At 49.8% G+C, this 17,766-nt stretch overlaps 1 protein-coding gene across 2 annotated transcripts in view; it reads left to right on the plus strand.

Moving 5' to 3' along the window:
- Positions 1–7,152: 7,152 nt before the first annotated feature.
- Positions 7,153–17,766, plus strand: part of LOC140428604 (GTP-binding protein GEM-like) — a 44,994-nt gene continuing 34,380 nt past the window's right edge. The window contains exons 1-2 of one of the 2 annotated variants that reach the window (XM_072515259.1): positions 7,153–7,336; positions 13,884–14,263. In XM_072515259.1, coding sequence (XP_072371360.1) covers positions 13,894–14,263 — 370 coding nt within the window. In that variant the 5' untranslated portion in view covers positions 7,153–7,336; positions 13,884–13,893. The remainder of the gene's footprint in view (positions 7,337–13,883; positions 14,264–17,766) is intronic. The other variant, XM_072515258.1, reaches the window with a different exon arrangement.

The raw sequence follows: 17,766 nt of genomic DNA on the forward strand, positions 1-17,766 counted from the left end.
TTTTGACTAACTGGAGCGCCAAATGTTTTATTTCAACAAAGAGTCCTGAACATGCCGACGCAGTGGCATTAAAATTCAGATTATTAACGGTCATAAAGGTCCGCTTGCATGTCTGACGTCCAATTAGTCTCGGGCACATCTGCACATGTGTGTTACGATTGTGTGTCTAATTCATCAAAGTGGAAGTGCCATTTCGAGGGTTGTAGAATAAACGGTTTATATAGTACACATGCCGAGGCCGACTGCTTCCGAAACCCTTAACCGTGCTTCTGTTACCTCCAGGCCGACCTGTTTGAGTGCTCACCGAGCCTACCTCCCATTTTCCATCCTTCCTCAATTTGCGCTCACCCAAAATCCTGATCGTTGTAATCGATTTGCAGCAAATCTCGTTCACCCATCATCCCTGTGCTCACCGATCCACAATGGCTACCAATGGCTCCGATTGAAGTTTCTCACCCTTGTATTCAAATAGATCCCCTTTCTATCACTGTCCCTAACCCTTCCAGATCTTCGCTCGTCTCCAACCCTGGCCTCTTGGGCATCTCCGAGATGAATTTCTCCACCATTGGTGGCTGTGTTTTCAGAGACATTTGGCAGTCAGCTCTTGATTCCTCTCCCAAAATCTCTCCGTCTCTCTCTACCTCCCTCTCCCCTTTTAAGACGCTCCTTGAATTAAGCCTACTTCAATGACCAACCCTTTGGTCATCTGTCCCAATACCTTTTTACTTGTCAAATTATCTATGATAACTCTCCTGCGGAGCACGTTGGGAATAGTTTACGCGACGAGGGTGTTCTGTAAATGCAAGTTATTGTACGAGAAGAAGTTTTAATAATTACCCGGAATTACTAAATTAGGAGTGATTTTGTTTCTCCCCGAGATTTAACTTTGCTTTCTGCCTCAGCGAGAGGTGAGGTTGATCATTAAAACCTGAAAAAATCATTTCAAGGTTTCTCAGAAGCAGAAAGCTCCATCTGTGCGGTGGTATTGGGAACACACTGGCAGATTTGTGCCTGTTATTCCTAAATACTCACCAGAGGGCGCCACCAACCCTCAAGTGATTTCAGTTGAATTCTCGTAATTTACAAGGATGAAACTCATGAGGAACAGTTCTCTGTCATTATACCTTTGACTGCAGTTATACTGCATTCTTCGAGTTGCCAGGTGAGCCTGCAATGTAGCTCCATGAGCTACCTTCCATGACGGGCGGCACGGTGACACAGTGGTTAGTACTGCTGCCTCACAGCACCAAGGACCTGGATTCAATTCCGTCCTTGGGTGACTGTGTGGAGTCTGCACGTTCTCCCCGCGTCTGCGAGGATTTCCTCCGGGCGCTCCGGTTTCCTCCCACAGTCCAGCGATGTGCAGGTTAGGTGGATTGGCCATGGTAAATTGCCCCTTCGTGGACCCAGCGTGGCGGCTGCAGACTGCGTCCGGCGCCGCCACTGTCCGGGGGGAGCCGTGCCGCTGGCCGGGGGGGGGGGGGGGTGGGGGTCTACAGCGTGGGCTAGGGGGACTGGTGGAAGATGGCCCGGGGGGTGGCGAGGGGGGCACTATCTAGCAGGTCGGGTCCACGTGCGGCAGGCGCCATGTTGTACGGCGCGACCGCTGCAGATCGTCACCGTGCCCATACGCGGCCACGGACCCGGCAATTCTTCAGTCCTTTATATCGGGAAGGTCATGCGTTTTACGTGACGCGGCTGCTAGCCCCTCACCGGTCAGAGCATCGGTGCGGGGGCGGCGCCAAATTTTTTGTCGTAAAACCAGGCACTTCCCGGGACATAGCCTGAAAATCGGAGAATCCAGCCACGTCTCCAGTTGACATGGTCCTAAGCTCTGCGATTTCCTCCCTGGCCCCCTCTGTCCCCTCTACCTGCTTTCATAAACTATTCTTTCGATCGGGATTTTGGGTACCTGCCCTGAAATTGCTTTGTGTGAATTGTGTGTCAAATTGCGAAGCTGTTTGGGACATTTTTGCTACATTAAAGGCAGTACATAAATGCAAAGATGTTGTTGTTGTGTCGTCTAGCTGCACTCTTGCGAATAATCCCCCCCCCCCATTGCATCTCAGTTACAATTCCACCTCAATAGCCCTGGCACATCTTCCTGCGATACCTGTCTTAACCTGACATGATAAATGGACGGCACTGCTGCCTGACAGCTCCTGGGACCCGGATTAAATTCCGGCCTCAGGTGACCGCCTGTGTGAAGTCTGCACGTTCTCCCCGTGTGTGCGTGGGTTTCCTCCGGGTGCTCCGGTTTCCTCCCACGGTCCAAAGATATGCAGGTTAGGTGGATTGGCCACGCTAAATTGCCCCTTCGTGTCCAAAAAGGTTAGAGGTTGGATTAGGCGACGTTACTGAGTTAAGAAGGAAAAATGGACTTCTCCAGCACAAGGAAGTGCTGAGGGTTTTGACCAAGGGTGGTATCATGACCAGCACAGGCTTGGAGGGCCGAAGGGCCTGTTCCTGTGCTGTATTGTTCTTTGTTCTTTGAGTCAGCTGAGTAAAGGTTTGGAGGTTACAGAATGTGATATTGGTGTACATATTCCCCCCCCCCCCCGATTCCCCATAACTATTTTAACAGCCACATTGACGTTCACCTGAGAGGGCAGGTGGGGCCTCGGTTTAACACCTCATCCAGAGTGTTGGGACCTCCAACAGTGCGGCACCCCCTCTGTCGCACACTGAAGCGTCAGCCAGATTCTGTGCTCAAGTCGTTCTTTTAATCCCCTTACAAGTGAAAGGCCTGTATTACAACGGTGCCGACACGTCAGAAAAATATTTTAGAATCACAGAATTTACAGTGCAGAAGGAGGCCATTCAGCCCATCGAGTCTGCACCGGCTCTTGGAAAAAGCACCCTACTTAAGCCCACACCTCCACCCCATTACCCACTAACCCTTTTGGACACTAAGGGCAATTTTAGCGGGGAAAATCCACCTAACCTGCACATCTTTGGACTATGGGAGGAAACCGGAGCACCCGGAGGAAACCCACGGAGACACGGGGAGAAGGTGCAGACTCCGCACAGACAGTGACCCAGCAGGGAATCGAACCTGGGACCCTGGAGCTGTGAAGCAACATTGCTAACCACTGTGCTACCGTGCTGCTCCGGTAGTTTTATTGGCTGTGAAACACTTTGGAATGTGCTGAGGTTATGAACAACAACAACTTGCCTTCGACATAATAAAACACCCCACGGTGCCTCACAGGAATGTTATCAAGACCCGACAGTGAGCCAGAAAGGGAGATATTCGGCGAGGTGACTAAAAACCTGGTCAAAGAAGTTAAAAAGGTGTTTTATAAAAACATTTCTCCTCACATCCTTCACCTCGTGATTTTTAAAAATATATGTTAACAATGCGACATCAATAAAAACCATTGTGCTTGCTTCGGCAAAGAACATGCAGAGGCTTCAATTACAACAAACCGAAGTTGGCAACGTTAACCTAACCCACAATCCCATAGAATCCCTGCAGTGCAGAAGGAGGCCATTCGGCCCATCAAGTCTGCACCTCTGGAAGAGCGCCCTACCCAGGCCCATTCCCCAGCCTTATTCCTGTAATCCCACCTAACCTGCGCATCTTTGTACTGTGGGAGGAAACCCACACAGACATGGGGAGAACGTGCAGACTCCGCACAGTCAGTCACCCGAGGCCGGAATTTATTTATTTATTTTTTTCAATAAATTTAGAGTACCCAATTCATTTTCTTTTCCAATTAAGGGGCAATTTTAGCGTGGCCAATCCACCTAGCCTGCACATCTTTGGGTTGTGGGGGCGAAACCCACGCAGACACGGGGAGAACGTGCAAACTCCACACGGACAGTGGCCCAGAGCCGGGATCGAACCTGGGACCCTGGCGCTGTGAAGCAGCAGTGCTAACCGTTCTGCCACCATGCCACAAGTCAGGAAGTGGGCAAGATTGGGGACACAGAGTTCACAGGACAGCAAAACTGGGCAGGGTGTACAATCCATATTCCACCCGCCTGGCTAGGTAGGTTAAAATTGCCATGATGGGCATAAGACATGAAAGGAATTGGCTAACCCGAATGAGGCTTATCATAGAATAGAATCCCTACAGAAAGAGGCCATTTGGCCCATCGAGTCTGCACCCACCCTCTGAGAGAGCACCCTACCTAGGGTCAGGCCCCCACCGTAACCCCTTAAAATGGTTGCTGCATAAAATAGATTGATTGAGAACGTTTGGACCAACCCTCAAAATTACTTGTTCAATTTTTGTTGGAGCAATGAGGAGATCTTTCTGGAAAAGTAGCAAAGTTTGTCTCTGCAGTTGGGGCAGGTGTGTCTTCACGGACTTCATTAGCGAACACAAAAATGGATTTCTTGGTAAGAACGGTTCAGCAGCCACATGGGTGCAGCTGCCTCCTTCCGTGTCTCTTGCCTAAGAGGACTCCACCCCCTGGGGTGATTCCTCACCCCAAGACCCAATCCCAACGGGACAATCACCACAGACAGGCACCTGATGCATTTCTATAGCACCCTCCACGCCCACTGTCCATGACCCAGAGCTGTTTTTACAGCCAATGACATATGCTTGAAGTGCAGTCACCGTTTCAATGTAGCAAACTGGGCAGCCAATTTGTATGCAGGAAAATCCAACTGGTAGCACTGTGCTAATGAGCAGATAAACTAGTTGAATGATGTAGCTGAGGAATAAATATTGGCTCCCCTGATTTTCTTCATGGTAAGAAGTCTTACAACACCAGGTTAAAGTCCAACAGGTTTGTTTCAAACACTAGCTTTCGGAGCGCTGCTCCTTCCTCATTCACCTGAGGAAGGAGCAGCGCTCCGAAAGCTCGTGTTTGAAACAAACCTGTTGGACTTTAACCTGGTGTTGTAAGACTTCGTACTGTGCCCACCCCAGTCCAACTCCGGCATCTCCACATCATAGTTTCTTTGTGGTAACATTTTCCTGAGAGAGCCGACAGGGCCCCAATTTAACATCTCATTCAAGAGCCGGCACTTCCAACCGTGCGGCACTCCCTTAATATTGCAATGGGCGCATTGACCTCGATTGCGTGGTTCAAGTCCCTGGTGAGGGATTAGGGATCAGGATCTTTGATGCACAGATTTAAGTGTCACCCTTTGAACCACAGTGATTCATGGTGAAAATGTCAACTGTCCCTCCCAGAACTGGTGCTGACCAAGATTTGTGGGCTTTTCTCCCCTCCTTGGGGACCAGTCTTGGCTCATCCCCCCGTCGCCCCTGTGCTCGCTGACCTGCAGTTGCTCCCAGTCAAGCGATACCTCAATTTTAAAATTCTCGTCCTTGTTTTGAAATCCCTTCCTGGCCTCATCCCACTCACCGTGCAGGATTCTCCGTCCGTTCAAAACAGCGGGATTCTCCCGTTCCCACTGCAGAGAATGGGAGATTTGGCTGAATCCCAAATTACCCGTCTTTACTGGCAGCAACAGTGGGGCGGACTCGCAGCAGGGAATCCTGGGCCCCATCTCCGTAACCTCCTCCAGCCCCCTTTATCCTCTGTCATCCCTACATTCCTGTAATTCTCGCTCCCTGCGTACCCCACCGCTGGGGACTGTGCTTTCAACTGCCTGGGCCCTAAGCTCTTGAATTCCCTCCCAAAACCTCTTTTCTCCCTAAACCTCTCTCTTTCATCCCTTAAGACCAATTTAGCCAAGCTTTTGGCCATCTGGCCTAATAGCACGCGATGTGACTTGGTACCTAATACTGCTTTCTGATGCTCTTGTGAGGTGCCTTGAGATGTTTTATTACATTAAATCCGCCCTGGAAGAACAAGAGTAGCAGATGCATGGAAACCCCACTACCTGGAAGTTCCCCTCCAAGCCACACACCATCCTGACTTGGAAATATATCACCGTTCCTTCACTGTCACTGGGGCAACATCTAGGTACGCCCTCCCCAACAGCACAAGTGGGTGTACCTACACCTCCTGGACTACAGCGGTTCAAGTAGACAGCTCACCACCACCTTCTCGAGGGAAATTAGAGATGGGCAGTAAATGCGAAGTCCACATCTCATGAAACAATATTTTTTTCATATAAGTTGCTCTTTTCACCAAGAAAGAAATTTAAAAGGGTTGCGGCAAATCAGAGCGAAACTGAAAGACACCAGCGACGGTCCCAGTGGTGCTGAATGGTGGTCTACTCTTGTTATCCATTTATGGGTTGTGGCGTCCTTCGTTAGGCCACTGTTTATTGCCCATCCCTAATTGCGCCTGAGAAGGCGCTGTTGAGTCACGTTCTTGAACCGCTGCAGTCCGTGTGTTGTAGATACACCCACGGCGCTAAAACTCAGCCTTCACACACCTATTATTCACCCCTCATGGCTCAGTAGCACAGTGGTTACCGCTGTTGCTTCACAGCTCCAGGGTCCCAGGTTCGATTCCCGGCTTGGGTCACTGTCTGTGCGGAGTCTGCACGTTCTCCCCGTGTCTGCGTGGGTTTCCTCCGGGCGCTCCGGTTTCCTCCCACAGTCCAAAGACGTGCAGGTTAGGTGGATTGGCCATGCCAAATTGCCCCTTAGTGTCCAAAAAAGGTTAGGTGGGGTTACTGGGATAGGGTGGAGGTGTGGGCTGATGTGGGATGTTCTTTCCAAGAGCTGGGGCAGGCTCGATGAGCTAAACGGCCTCCTTCTGCGCTGTAAATTCTATAACTCTATGAAATTGTCGGTTCTACCCAACATAAAACATACAGTGCAGAAGGAGGCCATTCGGCCCATCGAGTCTGCACCGACCCACTTAAGCCCTCACTTCCACCCTATCCCCCAATCCAATAACCCCTCCTAACCTTTTTGGCCACTAAGGGCAATTTAGCATGGCCAATCCACCTAACCTGTACGTCTTTGGACTGTGGGAGGAAACCGGAGCACCCGGAGGAAACCCACGCAGACACGGGGAGAACGTGCAGACTCCGCACAGACAGTGACCCAAGCCGGGAATCAAACCTGGGACCCTGATGCTGTGAAGCCACAGTGCTAACCACTGTGCTGCCGTCAGAGAGACTGCACAGGAGACTTGCAAAGTGATAGATTCCTCCCCCCCCCCCCCCCGTTTGCTCTGGTCAACACTCAGTGAATTGGGAGGAAGGGCGACAGTGGCCTCTGGAGGGTGAGATGGGCAGCTGACAGCACACACCCACACCCACTGCCGAGGAACTGACGCTCATTGACTCCTGATGTCACGGGTGGTAGTTTATAAAGGGGGCCAGCCTGGCTGGGATATCTCACACACACAAGTATGAGGGAGCAGGGATGTGCTGAGGCAGCGTGGAATGCAACCCAAAGAGGCTACATTGTGGAACAGACAGAAAAAAAACGGATTGAAGCCCTGAGCTGTAAGTGCAAGTTCTAAACTTTACAAACACCGCATGCCGCTTTTTGCCCATTCTGTGCAAATGGTTGCAGCCGTAAACGTTATCCTTATAAATACCTGAAACATCTAAGGACTATAATCGCCGTGGTGTATGTGGGGAAAAGTTGGAATCTTGAATGTGAAGTACAAAACTTTTACTAACTCCCCCCCCCCCCCCCACCTTTTACCTTGCTCAGTGTTTCACATCAGCACAATCGAGAGGCGTGTGGGGAGTGAAACTTTACATTCTCTCACACTGTGTACGCTGGGGTGAATTTTTAAACACGTTCTTCCCACATTCCTGAATGATTTAGTACCAGCGGAGCCAGTCCCTGGTAGAAAATGGTCGGGTTTTCAAAAGTGAAACTTTTAAAAATGATTTCCCACAACTTTTTTCACTTGGAAGATGAATGTGCATTGCAATGGCGTTATAATATTTGTTGTGGCGATTGACAATAATATGTCAATAGCGGTCAGGATATTTCTGCTCCTGGATTTTCTTAACGGGATGTGAAACTGGATGAAGTAAGTCACCATGGGTCAGTTACAAAATGACACTCGAGAATCGCCAGTTCTGGGAGTAATATATAACACATCTTGTTAGCAGGGAAATGAATTATTAAAATATTGTCACTCGGTCTTGCGAGGCATTTTTATTTAATAGTTCAGCGATGCGAAAGTGAAGGAAGAAAAAACGCAATCCACTGTCTTTTGGCTTAAGTGGAACGAGTTGGTTAAACTGGGTGGGGGGGTGAAAAGGTGCAAACAGAGTTGGCTTTTTTTTTGAGAAATGAATCCTATATAATGCCCCGGTTGCTGTTCTGAGACCTAACTCAATGGGTGGATGAGGGGTTTCCAGTGAGTGCAATTCACTCCCATTTTCGGAAGACTTTCAGTGAAGTTCCACATGTGAGACTTTTAACATCTGAAAATAATGGCATTTTTGGTGCGTAAGTTGGAACCAAGGTTGCTAATTGGGTCGGCGACTGGAAGCTGACGGAGGCCCTTCGGCGCTGGTTGGCGTGGCGCCAAGCCACTTTCCTGCCGACCGGCAGGGTGCCAACCACTCCGTGGTTGGTAATAAATGGGAAAACCTGTTCCTTAAGGGAGTGGGGATAGTTTTTCTGACTCTAAAGGTCTCTGAGCTCCCCATCATTTAATTTACAAGCAATGTTAGAGCTGGTGCTTCTCATAACAGAAAATTTGCTGGTGGCCCAATTCAAAGAAAATTATCAGCAGGAATGGAGAATAACCCAAATTAAGCAGGTAGAGAATGGCAAATATGTTCCAATGAAGCTAATACATATTGAACAGCAATCTTTAAAGTAAGTTGCATAATAAATTATAAGTGAAGGTGAAGTGGGATGGTGTACAATCTTTATTGTTCAGCCAGTGAGCAGAGAACAGCCAATTCAATGTGTCTTAAATGTAGTCACTGTCATAGATCATAGAATTTACAGTGCACAAGGAGATCATTCACCCATCGAGTCTGAACCAGCCCTTGGAAAGAGCACCCCACCCAAGCCCACACCTCCACCCTATCCCTGTCACCCAGTAACCCCACCTAACCTTTATGGACACTAAGGGCAATTTAGCATGGCCAATACACCTAACCTGCACATCTTTGAACTGCGGGAGGAAACCGGAGCACCCGGACAAAACCCACGCAGACATGGGGAGAACGTGCAGACTCCGCACAGACGATGACCCAAGCTGGGAATCGAACCTGGGAACCTGGAGCTGTGAGGCAAATGTGCTAACCACTGTGCTACCGTGCTGCCCTGTCGTAAGAAAGTTGGGTAGGAAAAGCCAGATTGGTTTCAGAAGTGTGAAGAGAGTCTCTCGGACCAACATTCATCACTGAAGATAAGGGGCGGGATTCTCCGACCCAATCGCCAGGGGTCAGCATGAATCCCACCCCCGCCGTCCTCCAAATTCTCCCGCCCCCCAAAAACTGGCCCGGCGTGAGTCGCGCCGCCCGCCTCGGAGAATGGCGTGGACCGGCGTGACTCAATGGGCTCCGGGGCTCCCCGAATTCTCAGGCCCGCGATGGGCCGAAGTCCCATTGGGCGTAAATTGGAGTAGGTCCCTTACCGGCGGGACCTGGCGGCGTGGGCGGCCTCCGGGGTTCTTGGGGGGCGCGGGGAGATCTGGACTCGGGAGGTGCCCCCAAGGTGGCCTGGCCCATGATCGGGACCCACCGATCCGCAGACGGTCCTGTGCCGTGGGGGCACTCTTTCCTTCCGCACCGGAGGCTGTACCGGTCCGCCATTCCTGGTGCGGAAGCGAATCCCTCTGCGCATGGGCGGGGATGACGCCAGCACACGTTGGCACTCCCGCACATGCGCCAACTCCGCCGGCCGGCGGAGGCCCTTCGGCGCTGGTTGGCGTGGCGCCAAGCCACTTTCCCGCCGACCGGCAGGGTGCCAACCACTCCGTGGTGGGCCTGGCCCCTCCTCCGCACCTTTGGGGCGCCCGACACCGGAGTGGTTCACGTCACTCCGTCCCGCCGGGACCCCTGCCGGGTAGGGGTCAATCCCGTCCAAGATTGCCATCAATCTCGGTTTAATCAGCCTATTTAACTTGGACTGTGAGGATAGAACAAATAACAGTGTACAGAATATATAAAAGCAAATTACTGCGGATGCTGGAATCTGAAATGAAAGAGAAAATGCTGGAAAATCTCAGCAGGTTTGGCAGGATCTGTAGAGAGAAAAGAGCGAACATTTTGAGTCTGATGACTCTTTGTCAAAGCTAACAGACAAAGTGGGAAATATTCATCCTGTGGAGTGAGAATGAAAGAAGAGCCATAGCCACAGAAACCCAGGGAAACCGGTTGTTAATGGCCACAGAAACCAAGGGGAAAGAGTGCGAATGGCAGTCCCCAGAGAGAACAAAAGGTGTGAGAGGCCAAACAGCAGAGAAGCTAACATCAGAGGGTGAACTGTAGATGTGGGGTGAGGGGAAAGGTAAGCAAAGAGGAGAAAGGGGAGGAAAGGTGGATAAGATTGGGTGGGGGGGGGGGATTAAATGTATATTAAGAAAGAAAGAAATGGTAAAAGACAGTTAAAATGAAATGGGATGAAAACAAATGGGTCGAGGTGGGTAGAGCTGATCATCTGAAGTTGTTGAATTTGATGTTCAGGCCGGAAGGCTGTAGCCTGCCTAACAGAATATATAAACCTTAAACTAGAACACAAAGGAGAGAGGTTTTTTTCTAGATGAAGAATGTACTCAATTGTTCACCCATCTTCCCTCTGCTCGTGGACCTACATTGATTAGCTCTTGGTCCAGAAGTGCACCAGTTTTAAAATTCTCATCCTTGTGTTCAAATCCCTACATGACCTCGCTCCCTCCCTACCTCTGTAGACAGCTGCAAACCCTCCAAGCGCATTGTGCTCCTCCGGTTTGGGCCTCTTGCGCATCCTCACGTTTTATCATTCCAGCGTTAGTGGCCGCGCCCTCAGATGTCTGGGCCCTAAGCTCCGGAATTCCCTCCCTAAACCTCTCTCTCAGCTCCTTAAGGAATCTCCTTAAAATCTATCCCTGTCACCAAGTCTTTGGTTCCGTGTCAGCATATTAGCAGTAAAATGCATGTTATTGAATTGCCTTTCAATCACCTCAATGCTCATCACCTCATTTGAATCTGGCTGGATTAATTGGGATTGGAGAGAACTGCAGACACATTAGACCAGCCTTTTATGCTCAGTTTGAGTGGCACTTAACCCCAAAGGTAGATCGGTTAACCCCCAGTTCCATGGGTCCAAAGATCTGTACTCTTTCTATTAGTCAAGCTACTTTTGCTGGAGGAGTGAAGACAATGATAGGAATCTTTTAGTCACTGCACTGGTTTGATATGAAAACATCGGATGATCCCACTCTCTTGGCTGGATGGCCTTCTTACATTTGGCAGTAGCCCCCTTTCTCCTGAGTCAGAAGGCTTTGGGTTCATGTCCCGCTCCAGAACGTGTCATCCCATCTGACACGACAGTGCAGTACTGAGGTGGTGCTGCACTCTCGGAGGTGCCAGTCTTCAGGTAAGACGCGTCACTATTTCGAAGAACAGCAGCAAATTTCTCCCCCCTGTCCTGGCCAAAATCTACCCCTCAGATAACATCATCAAAAACAGATCAACAGGCGTCGCGGTGACGCAGTGCTTAGCACTGCTTCCTCACGGCGCCGAGGACCCGGGTTCGATCCCAGCTCCGTGATCACTCTGGAGTTTGCACATTCTCCCCGTGTCTGGGTGGGTCTCATCCCCACAACCCAAAAAAGCAAAAAGATGTGCAGGGTAGGTGGATTGGACACGCTAAATTGCCCCTCAACTAAAACAAAATGTTCTAAAACCGATCATCTGGTCATTATCACATTGCGTGGAAACCTGCTCTGCATAAATTGGCTGCCATGTTTCCGAACTTACAACAGTGACTATACTTCCAAAAATTACCTCATTGGCTGTAAAATACTTTGGCCAATCCTATGGACCTGAAAGGTGCTAGATAAATGCAAGTGTTTCTCTGGTCTGCTGACACTTGGAGTGGGGATGATAGGACTGGCCGTCCTATTCTAGACTGGAACAGAACAGGCTGTGTGCAATGAAATGGAAGTGTACTTCAGCAAGTTGGCGGGAGACAGTGGCACAGTGGTAATGTCAGTGGACTAGTAATGCAACAGCCCAGGGGGCACGGGTTCAAATCCCACCACGGCAGCTGGTGGGAATTTAAATTTAATTAATAAAATCTGGAATTGAAAGCTAGTCTTAGTAATGGTGACCATGACAACGATCATCGATTGTCATAAAATCCCATCTATTTCAATAGTATTGTTTAGGGAAGGAACCGGGCAGACGTGTGACTCAAAGGCCTCACGTGCCCTCTGAAATGCCCGAGTGAGCCATTTCAAGCACAATTAGGGAGGGAACCAATGCTGGCCTTGCCAGTGACACTCACATCCCACAAAAGGATAAAAGAAATTACAGTATATGAGTAATCTGAAACGTGATATGGATTTCCTGTTGGCTCATTGCTTGGAGATTGATGGCTGTGGTTAGTGAACAACTCCATTCTCGTTGTATCACTGCACAGCCAGGATAGCAGCAGCTGAATGAGATGGACCTTCATTTTTCTCGTCTGGAAATTTCTGTCAATGTCTTTCTGAAAAGAGATGGGGAAAATGAAGTGAAAAAGGGCGGCGGGGTAGCACAGTGGGTAGCACTGTTGCTTCACAGCCCCAGGGTCCCAGGTTCGATTCCCGGCTTGGGTCACTGTCTGTGCGGAGTCTGCACGTTCTCCCTGTGTCTGCGTGGGTTTCCTCTGGGTGCTCCGGTTTCCTCCCACAAGTCCCGAAAGACGTGCTGTTAGGTGAATTGGACATTCTGAATTCTCCCTCTGTGTACCCGAACAGGCGCCGGAATGTGGCGACTAGGGGCTTTTCACAGTAACTTCATTGCAGTGTTAACGTAAGCCTACTTGTGACACTAATAAGGATTATTATTATATTTGAACAGTGGATAGTACTGGGACTGCGGCGCTGAGGATCCGGGTTCCAATCCCGGTCCTGGGTCACTGTCCGTGTGGAGTTTGCACATTCGTCCCGTGTCTGCGTGGGTTTCACCCCCACAACCCAAAGATGTGCAGGTTAGGTGGATTGACCACACTAAATTGCCCCTTAATTGGAAAAAAAATAATTGGGTACTCTAAATTTATGGGGGGGAAAAATTATTATATTTGAAAAAGAAAGGAGTTAACTCAGTGAGCATTGGTCCTACAGAAAGTGAGTGTGAGAAATTAGTGGTGGAAAATGGGAGATGGCAGATGAATTGAAGCGATATTTTGCATCGGTGTTCAATGCAGAGGATAAAAGATGTTGGCATCTTTGAATCTGTCTATATATATATATATGTTTCTGGAACATACCTCTTCATTCACCTGAGGAAGGAGCAGTGCTCCGAAAGCTAGTGACATCGAAACAAACGTGTTGGACTTTAACCTGGTGTTGTAAGACTTCTTACTGTGCTCACCCCAGTCCAACGCCGGCATCTCCACGTCGAGGATAAAAGTAACAACCCAGAATTAGCTGTAAATCAGGAAGTGGAAGGGAGGGAGGAACTGTGGAAAATTACAATCACCAGGCAAGTGGTCCTGGGAAAATTGTTGGAGCTGCGTGCTGACGGGTCCCTAGGTCCTGATGGACTCAATCCCAGGGTCTTAAAAATAGCGGCGAGTGAGATAGTTGATGAGTATGGCAGCATGGTGGCACAGCGGTTAGCACTGCTGCCTCACAGCACATGGGACCAGGAGTGGGGCGACTAGGGGATTTTCCCAGTAACTTCATTGCAGTGTTAATGTAAGCCTACTTGTGACATTAATAAAGATTATTATTATTGTTAAAGAGATGACTGGATTAAACATTGGACGTTGGTTTGAACATGACAGGGTTCAATGGTGGAAATCTTCCGTGCGAAGAGATGGTTAAGCATTGATGCTGCTGATCAGCTCTCCTATTTTCACCCCCTGTCTTTATTTCTCCAGCCCTGCGGATATGACTCTGAACACCCAGAGGCGCGATGGCCATGCCCCCCTGCAGAGACGTGCCAGCTCTCCCGTGCCCTCGACTCACCATCCCCCACATCCTCGCGTCCGACCTGTCCGCAGCCTGACCACCGAGAGGGAGCTGCTGGCCCACCCCGCCCAGGGGCAACACAGACCCAACTTTGGCCATTCGGTTTCGTGCCAGCCCGGGGAGAGGGAGCGTGGCAGCTGGTCATCGGACTCGGCCGAATCGGACGGCTCCAGCGACTCCGACGGCGGACTCTTCCGGGTGCTGCTGCTTGGGGATTCCGGAGTGGGAAAGTCCAGCCTGACCAATATTTTCGCAGGGATCCAAGATGCACATGGCGAGCACTCGGGAGGTAAGAATGGGAGCATGGGGAGGGAAGGGGGGGGGGCATTCAGCCCTTCAAATGCACAAAGGGACAGAAGAAGGCCGCTAAGTCCCTCGAATCATTTACCATTCTACTGGATCAAAACTTATCTGCATTAACTCCACAGCCCCATCTGTGTTCCACACCTCAATATCTTACCCAATAAAAAAAACTATCAATACAAAAGCCAAAAACTACAGAAGCAGGAAATTTGAAATTAAAGTGGAAAAGGTGGGAAATATTCAGCTGGCCGTCATCTGTGCAGTGAGAAAGCAATGAACATTTCAGGTCGATGACCTATTGGAACTATTTCTCCCCACAGCGATGTGGTCAGGTCTGCTGAACAAAGCTGTCGGCCTCAATGGCTTTGCTCGCGGAGGGAGTTCCAGATTCCCTCTAACCCTTGTGTGATGGATATCGTGGGCGGCACGGTAGCACAGTGGTTAGCACTGTTGCTTCACAGCCCCAGGGTCCCAGGTTCGATTCCCGGCTTGGGTCACTGTCTGTGCGGAGTCTGCACGTTCTCCCCGTGTGTGCGTGGGTTTCCTCCGGGCGCTCCGGTTTCCTCCCACAAGTCCCGAAAGACGTACTGTTAGGTGAATTGGACATTCTGAATTCTCCCTCTCTGTACCCGAACAGGTGCCAAAATGTGGCGACGAGGGGATTTTCACAGTAACTTCATTGCAGTGCTAATGTAAGCCTACTTGTGACAATAATAAAGATTATTAAATTAAATTAAATCCCTGAAAAACCTGGTTCTAATTTTAAGGAAAGGTCCTATGATCAGGACTCCCCCCCCCCCCCCACTCCCACCAGAGAAAATAGATTCTCAGCATCTATTCTACCCAATTAAATCTTTTCACCATTTGAAGAGAACATTCCTAGACCCTGCAAAGTGCCCTCTCAATTTAATCCTTTAAGACTCTGGCAACATTCTGGTGGATCTGTGGGTATTCGTACTCCACAGACAACACATCCTTCCTGAGATGCAGCTCCCGGAACTGGAGATATTCAATTACAGGTTGAAGGAACATGAACGGGAGTGCACAGGAGAACAAAGAGAGGTTGTCACAAGGGGTGTAAAAGTGCAACAAGAAATTTGGAATTATAAAAGTGAAGCTAACTAATCGGGGAAGGTAGGTGTAGTAAATGCAATAATTGGTGACCAGCGGTTGGCTAACGAATAACAACGGGTTAATTAACATTAATATAACATTTATTAATATTATGGGCAGCACGGTAGCACAGTGGTTAGCACTGTTGCTTCACAGTGCCAAGGTCCCAAGTTCGATTCCCGGCTTGGGTCACTGTCTGTGCGGAGTCTGTACGTTCTCCCCGTGTCTGCCTGGGTTCCCTCCGGGTGCTCCGGTTTCTTCCCACAAATCCCGAAAGATGTGATTGTTCGGTGAATTGGACATTCTGAATTCTCCCTCAGTGTACCCGAACAGGCGCCAGAATGTGGCGACTCGGGGATTTTTACAGTAACGTCATTGCAGTGTGAGTGTAAGCCTACTTGTGACAACAAAGATTATTATTTTATTATTATTAACACACGGACTGTATACAGAGCACCAAAACCGATGTCTTCATTCTCAGTGCTGGCTGAAAAAACCCGCACTCTGCACCAAGGTCCCTGCGCTCATTCCTTATTGGTCGATCGGGTCACATGTCCCCTCTGATGTCCTCCCCCCCCCCCGTCTTAAAGGGGCGAGCCTCTACATCCTGCCCCCTTTAAGTCCATTATTACACAGTGCACTGATAACGTACACAACTTTCAAAACATTAGCATTAAATAACAATTTTTAACACCGTTTATCTGAAACCCAGTCTGCCAGGGGACTTTCTCTTTCTCTGGGGACGACCTAGTTCAACTGGTTGAGGTTCCGCTGAAGAGGCAGTTTCGTTTGTACGTGCTTCACTGGGACTCTTGCTCGCTACTTCCCACTGCTTCCTCCGATTCACTGGGAGCAGCACTTTGACCTGCCTCTGGTTGATCAGCCGCTTCACGCCTTGGGCAAACAACAACACTACTTCCTGGAAAACCGGATCAGGCAGCAGCGCCGGCCCTTGGGAGGGCTCCCTCCTCCGCAAACTTTATGTTTCTTCAAAAACTTGTCCTGCACTTTCACTTCATAGGACAGTCTTGACCCCCATGACATTCCCGGGACCCAACTTGATCCACTTCCAAAATCCTTCACAAAAGCCGGATCGTCTATCTCAAATGCTGTTTCCACGTTTGCCGAATCGTGGTCCTTTTTCCGACGACCCTGCCTGGTCTCCACCCTCTCGGCTAAATTTGGAACTAGCAGGCTCAGCCTGGTCCTCGAGCGTTGGCCCATCAGCAACTCAGCGGGAGCTTTGCCAGTGGTGGTATGCAGGGTGGTTCTGTAGGCTCACCGGAACCGTGCCACCTTGGTATCTCGGTTCCCAGTGTCGCAGGTGATTGCTTCTTCAGGCCAGCCGTGAATTTCTGAACCAACCCATTGGACGAGGGGATACGTGGCGTGCTCCGATTATGTTTTATCTCATTAAACGTCATGAACTACTGGAATTCCGCACTTGTAAATGCCGTCCCATTGCCTGAGACAAGTACATCTGGTACGCCATGGGTGTTGAAACATGGGCGCAGTTTCTCAGCTGTGGCGTATGAAGGTGTGGGCTTCATTTCAAATGTCTCCATCCATTTTCAATGGGCGTCCGCTATCAAAAGATACATACTGCCCATGCCAACATAATCCACGTGAACCCTCACCCATGGTCCACCCAGCCATTCCCAGGGGTGCAAGGGAGCTGCAGCTTCTGACATTTTATTCACATTGTTTCACCATCCATCCTTTATATCTGCATCAATGCCAGGCCACTTCTCTCTCCACAGATGCTGCCTGACCTTTCCTGTATTTCCAGCATTTTCTGTTCTCATTCAAGATTTCCAGCTTCCACAGTATTTTGCTTTTGTGGACGTAACAAAGATGTTTTCACTCAGAGTCACAGAATCTACAGTGCAGAAGAAGGCCATTCGGCCCATCGAGTCTGCACAGGCCCTTGGAAAGAGTACCCTACTTAAGCCCACGCCTTCTCCCGACCCCAGTAACCCCCACCCAATCTTTTGGACACTAAGGGCAATTCATCATGGCCAGTCCACCTAACCTGCACATCTTTGGACTGTGGGAGGAATCCGGAGCACCCGGAGGAATCCCGCGAGGACACGGGGGGAGAAGGTGCAAACTGCACACAGGCAGTCACCCAAAGCCAGAATTGAACCCGGGTTCCTGGCGCTGTGGAGCAGCAGTGCTAAACACGTTGCCACCATGCCACAAGTCGGGAGGTGGGCGGGATTGGGGGCACAGAGTTCACAGGACAGCAAAACTGGGCAGGGTGTACAATCCATATTCCACCCGCCTGATTTCCTGCTGGAAACTCCATGCAACGCAAGAACCATCGTCAGTGCCAAGTGTTGCGCAGAGAATGCCAGTGAGGGAGTGGAGGAAGCA

This window comes from Scyliorhinus torazame, chromosome 8, assembly GCF_047496885.1.
Source record: "Scyliorhinus torazame isolate Kashiwa2021f chromosome 8, sScyTor2.1, whole genome shotgun sequence".
Taxonomy (NCBI): domain Eukaryota; kingdom Metazoa; phylum Chordata; class Chondrichthyes; order Carcharhiniformes; family Scyliorhinidae; genus Scyliorhinus; species Scyliorhinus torazame.